The 7,500-nt window shown below is 45.2% G+C and overlaps 1 protein-coding gene across 1 annotated transcript in view; it reads right to left on the bottom strand.

The window, feature by feature from the left end:
- The window catches only part of shank3a (SH3 and multiple ankyrin repeat domains 3a), a gene marked incomplete at both ends in the record, with an annotated part of 157,666 nt that overhangs the window by 54,693 nt on the left and 95,473 nt on the right, over positions 1–7,500 (bottom strand). The window contains 2 exons of the mRNA XM_080002436.1: positions 6,250–6,273; positions 6,704–6,885. Of these exons, the coding sequence (XP_079858562.1) occupies positions 6,250–6,273; positions 6,704–6,885 (206 nt within the window). The remainder of the gene's footprint in view (positions 1–6,249; positions 6,274–6,703; positions 6,886–7,500) is intronic.

The raw sequence follows: 7,500 nt of genomic DNA, 5'->3' as shown, positions 1-7,500 counted from the left end.
CAGCCCCCCTTACTGTACGGTAAGGGGGGCTGGGCTGTAAGTCGGCACACTTTTTCCACCTGATTCATTCATATTTCTCGATTTGTCTCAATTTTCCTCTATTTGGATATTCAATCGATATAGTGAGAAAACCTACCTTAAAAATGATGATCTCCCGGTTTGTGGGAGTTATCGACTGCTGGTGAGTTCCATTTGAAATGGCAGGGACGCCATTGAATCAACATGGATACAATTGCATTTTTCAATAAAAAGGTACATTTGTGAATCCAAAACTGCGAGCTATCACGAGGAAAAGGGGTCGGGGATGACGTGTTCTGACTAGTACAACTTTGTTGTACTAGTCAGTTTGCGGGAGGGTGTGGCGGGTTGTGAAAGTGATTCTCTCCGTCATGTCATCCTCTGTTCACCCTCATTAAAAAACAACGCTTTAAACAGGCCAATTTCATCTCTGTATCCAAGCATTTTAAGTGAAAGCCAAACTCATATTGTCGATCGTATTGTGGGCTCAGTGCTGCATCCACCCACACATACAGTATATACTCTCCCAGATACAAAATAATCACACACGCACACACACACACACACACACACACACTCAATAAAAAACAACCCTCATACCCAGAGACAAAATAAACACATTTCGACCGAGCACGGGCGAAACAGAGGTGGCTTTCTGACGGCCGCTCGCCGGCTTTGCGGTCGAGCGGCACCCGAGACCCGGGGAGGGGACAACAGATCTCATTACCTGAGACTAACAGTCTGCCTGGAAGAGCCGGACGTTGATGCCCCGGCTAAATGGCACCGAGCGGGGGCTGTTTGTCTAGACGAGGGCTGTCTGGAGACATTGATCATGGTCGGGCGGCGGAGGCACCCGGTGAACACTGAGCGAAGATTTACCAAGCGGCGGCTCATCACGGAGGGAAGAGCGGTCAAATGACAAATGCGAAAAAACTTGCAGATATTTAAGGGGACTCCACATTAACTCCCAAGGATCAGAGAGTGGCATCCATCGTGTGACATCCTGGGGTGGCTTTCTCAAGGTCCGGATGGCCCTGACGGTTTGGAATTACGACGCGCGGTGTGAGTTCCCTCCGGGTTGTGACCGGACATTTGCCGACCGCTCTCTATACCTTCTTTATGGCTAAACGGGAAAGGGTCAGTTTTACCTGCTTCATCGCCATCATCATCATCATCATCATCATCATCATCATCATCATCATCGTCACCCTCCTCCTCCTCACATGCCGTTTCAGCTAGAAAATATCACATGAAAGAGCACATTGTGGTGGAGGTCAAATTTCCGTGGTTTATATCATTTTAACATCATCTGGCTTTGAATGGTAAATTGATTTTGGTGAAAACAATATCCAGTGCTCTGATAAAGCTGCTTTACTTTTTTTTTTTTTTTTCCTTTTTTTTTTTCCGGGGTTATTTATTTTTTATTACAAAACATCCACTCCCTATTTGCCTTCACATTACCTAAATGTACGAGGGGAGATTTGTAAGTAGTTCCTCATTACTGAAATCAGGCCTCACAGCAAACTGTAAGCCTGGAACAGCAGGCTTAATGGCCTAAATATACAAGGTCTCCTGGATAAATTGAAACACAAAATGGAGAAATGTCCTCTAAAGAGAGGGAAAAGAGAAAATAACTCACAATTTACTCACAACCCTTCTTTTCTATATAATATACCAGGACCAGAGTCTGTTTTGTAGGTCATGAGGTGGTACAGGGTGTGTTCTATGATGGCCAATTAGTCCACACATTGGCCCTTATTTATATACAGTATATAGAGTATACGGTATGCGTATATGTATATCATGTAGATAGATAGATAGATAGATAGATAGATAGATAGATAGATAGATAGATAGATAGATAGATAGATAGACTTCTGTAATAATACTACTACTACTAATAATAATACTAATATATTATCCATTACCAGTACTTAAACTGCCATTAAGCGTTACCAGAAAGATTAAAACTCTGTGACCCAAAAAGGAGTGTATTTCAGCCCAAACTATCATACATTCCAAAATGTACCGCCTTGACTTTGTCTCGAATCATCCGGATATGAGCTATAGAGTCCTAAAGATGACATAAGTTAGTAATAGGCTATTTAATGACTCAAAAGTGTAAATGAATACAAAATTAAATAATAGGGTGAAATAAATCATTTTAATGGATTATAAAAAAAAAAAAAAATTAAAAATGCTTTCTATTATTTCCTTTGCCTCCAATCACCTGATAAAATAAATTAAAAATACATTTATTTTACCCTCCCATTCATAATTCACTGGGTCTTTTTTAATTTTTCTTTCCTTACATTCTCTGTTCTGGTTCGCGTTAAATCATTTATCTATATCCCCTCTTCTCCATGCAGCATTTCCAATTTCCCCTCATCACTTTGTGAGATGAGAAGAGTGTGTCTGCAATAGGCGGCCTCACTGGCATTGTGCTCTCACCAGAGAACTGAGAACAGTCACATAACACATACATAACACAATACATAACTATACTTAACCAGAACAAAAATAAAACCTATCGGTTACTGGTGAATAGTTTGAGTAACTATGACACCGTGATGTGCTGGGTGGGGGGCGGAGATCGGTTTCTGCCTGTGGATCTGTTTCAACAGTTCATCATAGCATTACATGTTTTCTAGGAGTGAGTAGTAAAGCTAGGTGTTGGAAAATAAGACAGTAAAATAAATGCATTCTGTCTTATATTGACATGGATCGGATTTATTGGATTTAATTCACTATAAAACAATTTTGTATCAAATTATACTTTTTATTGATCAGTCAGCCTTTAAAGTGACATTGGCCATTGGGGTTCCTTGTGGAGCAGCCATTGGCTGTGCAGATTGCTATAGCTCCGATCCCTTTGCTTTTGCTCTGAGCCGCAAACTGTAGTAAAAATTAAAAAAAATAATAATCATGTTAGCCTTTTTACATGTGTTACGGTAACTCATTAATTTTGATAGCCCTAATCATCATACTATAAAAATGCCCCCCCAAAAAAAAAGTGCATTCATAATATCAAAATGAATGCACACCTACTTATTTCTTATATTTTTGTTGACCCTTATAATAATGACTTGCACACCCATCCTGAAAAACTATCAAGAGTCAACGCCCAAAGCTTTTAACTGAATGTTTATCCTGCGAGACGGCCAACGCTGAGCTCTCCTGGAGCTCAGCTCGCGGAGCAAGGCACTAGCGCTCTGAAGGTCAGGGGTTCCATTCCCGCCGGGGCCCCCACATGATGCAAAACCTCTCCGTTCATGGCACAGTGTATGCTTTTTATTTTGCTGAAAAGGGAGTTTTCCTAATATCTCTGATATAATTCAGTGGAGCAGGAATCACAAAGTGGCACCCGACAGAACAGAGATGTTTTATGACATCACTGCTGCAAGGCACTGTAGTCAGTATTTCCATAGAATATAGTGTTCTACAGAACTATTATGGGGTGGTTAAGGGTATGTTCTACAGTATATTCAGGGGTGTTCTATACCACATAATGGAGGATACAGGGAGTGTTCTAATGCAGGGGTTCCCAAACTGAGGTTATGATTTATAATTCCTTATTATGGGGTGGTGAACATGGTGTAATGCTCTATTCACCTTCTGATTCCAGGAACACACGATCCTCTAAAAAGAGCAGGGAAAAAAAACAAAAAACATTCAACCATTTCTTATCTGGCTATAAATTTCCAAAGTAATGAATGATGCTTTGCTGCAAATGCATCACAGCGAGAGGAAACTAATACTGTACCTACGTCCATGAGTTACTCTTCATCACTAAGAGCAAAATCTATGGTCTAATCTAAGTGTTATGTACAGTACTCCAAAAAACCCACTTCACAGCAGGCGGCTACACAGACATAAATATACATGTGAGACACACACAAACACAGACACATATACACGCACCTGGCGCGGACGCACACACGCATGCACACGCACACACACACACAGACATACAGAGAAACCCACTACTACCACCACAAACACACTCATTAGCAGAGTTTGCCGATTTACCAAGTCTTATCTCCTCATAAAGATTGTCCTCTGCATGGGTTTGAGATTAGCAGGGGAGTGAGAACAGGGAGACAGATAAGTGATGAGCGAGTGAGTGAGTGAGTGAGTGAGTGAGTGAGTGAGTGAGTGAATGAATGAGGGAATGAGCACTAGAAAGCTATACTAGCAAACACATATTAACAGGGCTTAAATCCGTATCTGTACTCTATGTAAGTTAGCTGGAAACAATAAAAAAAAAAAAAAAGTTTATTGACACAAAAGGAGGAAATACTTCCAACTAACCATCCCGGAAGATGTTTATTTCTTTCTAAAATAATTGCTTTGCTGTTTTTCAACACAGGCCTTATTAAAATGTTGATTGCGATCATTTATATCCTGTCACATCGAAACCTCACTGATCGCTCTGCGATGGGCTTAAACGTTTGCCCCAGTAGACTGCACCCGAGCGCAGTGAGAAGCTGCAGCAGAGTGGTAAGTTTCTCAGTAGTGAAGCGCTCAGCGAGGTTGTGCTATGAACAGTCACAAATGATGGGAGTCCACATTTGAATGAGGCCCGGGTTGAAAAGCAAAAAACCTATCCTTTGAAGGTTTGCCACCTCCGTTTGGGAGGATTGGGGCGAGTAAGTTGAAGGAACGCCTCAATTTTCCCTTTGCTTTACCTTCTTATGTGGTCCAGTGAAGATGAGACCTCTAACCAGGAGCAACTCAGCCATTTATGAATGCAGATTAGATGAAATGCATTATGTATCAAACATTGGGCCATCCATTCCTAGAGGGAAGGGGCCTCTTCTTTCTCTCTGTGCATCAGGAGGGCTCGACTACTTCACACATAACGCTTGCAGAGCTTGCCAAAAAAAAAAACCACGAAACCCGTAGTTCCGGCAAAACGCTGCTCAATGTTTTCGCACGCAGGTGATGTGTGTCTCTCATCTAATACTGTATCCTGGAAGTACACATTACCATGTGCTACAGTGATGGTCAGCGCTATCAGTGTTGCATAACAATGCCAGATGGTTTGTTTGGCCGGGCTCTGAATCTGGCAGCTACGACACTGTAACCTTGTTTCCTGCATGGGCAACATGAAAGCACTAGAAAAGCTGTGTGTTCACATTAGCGGTCGAGTCATGGATCAGAGCCACCACTTGGAAGTCGGAGTAGACCAACGCAAGATAACCAAACATACTTACTACTCGTGTACAGCATTTGTACCCACATGATTGTACCATGACGAAAACGCCCCAAAAACCCAAACAATGTCACATCCTTTCCATGTGGTTTATGGCATGCATGAATTTCCCGGTTGTATACAGCAGTGTTTTCGAAGAGGCAACACATAGGCGGTTCTGGAGAGAAGGCATCGGCAGGAACAGTTTTGGTGGCCGGGGTCCGGGGGGGAAAGGGGTTGAAGAGGGAAGGAAGGACGAGGGGAGAACTGAAATACACATCCACTAAGAGACAGAGAAGCATCACCATCACCGAGTAGGGCATTCTGGGAAGGTCGGGAACTCTCAGTGTGTGTGTGTGTGTGTGTGTGTGTGTGCATTGGGGGAGGGGGGTGGGCACAAAAACCTTTGCAATTCCAAATTGACCCTTAACCTCTACTGGCTATCCCCCCTCGCACAGACCGGGGAAGGAACGTGAGGATCGTGAGGAGCCTGAGGAGCGATCGCAAACCCCACCGCCCCCACATCATCTGTTGGTCGACACGAGGAGCATTGTCCCATTAGGCTAATATGAGCCATCTACGCAGAGTGGCAGCATGTAAGGGTGCAAGGGTCAATGTGGAGCCGCGCGCCTGTGGACAGGTGATAAAGTGAGGGCAGATAAGCTGCTGCTCACCCGGGGTGGAAAGCACTCTCGGAGCGACGCCTGTTTGAATACCAACAGCGGAAAGCACACGGGGACCTGTTTGAATTTGCATGCCCTCTCCTTGAAGGGAACACTGATTTGTGCACCGATTGGGCGCAGAGGAGTCAACACGGGAGAACCATAGGCTCACACCTATTTTGGAATAGGAATATGCCTTGGACTGTTTTGGAGGAAGGAAAGAATGGCACGTAACAGGTTCAATGCAAAGCCGGTGTGTGTGCGTGTGTGTGTGTGTGTGTGTGTGTGTGTGTGTGTTGGGGTGGGGGGTGGCGGGTACAGGGCAAAGAAGTGCATGACAGAGACAGAGGTCAAAAGGAATATCATGGAGTTTACCTTCCACGTCATTACAGTCATAGTCTGGCGTGAAGCATGGATGGAAACAAGAGCACACACACACACATGTAAACACACGTACACGTGAGAGCAAAGCCAGCGTGTAGGCTAGAATACGGTAACAAGGAAGGAAACAAAAAAAGATAAATGAGGAAAAATAAAAGCGAATCGATTAAAAACAACATAACGAAGCAAATCATATTTGACTGACAAAGACACAGAAAGAACTTCTGAGGAATGTAATAACAGGATGTCTGCCTACTGGCATATAACAGAGAGGACCTGCTGTGCATCGTGTCAGGACATTATCCAGCTTGGTAATTGACTGCTGGATGCAACAAATGAGTGCATTGTAAAGACTGTATTGGATCAATGGAAGGCGATCAGACGCCGCACTGCCGCCGTAATGTCATAAACGGAGGAGTGGATTAGACGCCACGCAGAAGAAACTCACCCTTGACCCTCTCTCCACGGTTCAGCTGGATCTCCCCCTCCCCCTGCGGCGTGTGCGGCTTGACCACGATGAAGGTGCGTCCCGGGACGGCGCTGTAGAGTTTCCTTTTGGGCCCTCGGGATCCTGTGAGCGCCGGGGGCGTGTGATGAGGCGGGCTGGGGTCTCGCTGCACCGTCCCAGGGCTGTAAACAAACACATAAGTTACCGTGGTGATGCCAGGGAGCTGGTAGCCGAAGTCTGTGGTCACCGACATGGCCATCAAGAAGGGGGAGCAACCCGATGGCACCCCCTGGAAGGCTTCCCAAAAAAAATTAATAAAAAAAAAAAAAAAAAAAACTGAACCAAAAAGTGCCAAAGCCGGTGAACTGTCAGCAGTTAATGTTCCATTGGAGAGTCATGAGAGGAGAGAGTACTCCACGCAATCCCTCTCTCCTTCCTGTCCTCTACTTACTCCCTCTCTTCCCTTCCAACACGCACGCAACCTTTCTCTCCCCCCTTTTCCTCTCCCTCTCACTCTGCCTGTCTCCCCTCTCCGGGTCCAAAGTAGAGGCAGAGAATGCTTAATGGCGGTGCTCTGTGTGTGTCCGTCATCCGTCTGGCAGCCCCCCTGAGTCAAACATCTCCTGAGTTGGGGCTCCTGCGGTAGCCCCCCTCCGGAGGAGGGGACTGCGAGCCCTGCGTCTCCCCCAGCCTCGGCTGCTCCCGACGGGGGCTACGGACCCTGACTCGTCCCGGCGTCCTGCTGTGGAGGAGGGAGGCTGGCTCTGCTCCCCGACTCCCGCTCCTTCTCCCGGGAG

This window comes from Zeus faber (assembly GCF_960531495.2).
Source record: "Zeus faber genome assembly, chromosome: 6".
In the NCBI taxonomy this organism is placed as follows: domain Eukaryota; kingdom Metazoa; phylum Chordata; class Actinopteri; order Zeiformes; family Zeidae; genus Zeus; species Zeus faber.
The sequence above is the reverse complement of the archived record's forward strand: the minus strand, read 5'-3'. Positions and strand labels throughout refer to the sequence as shown.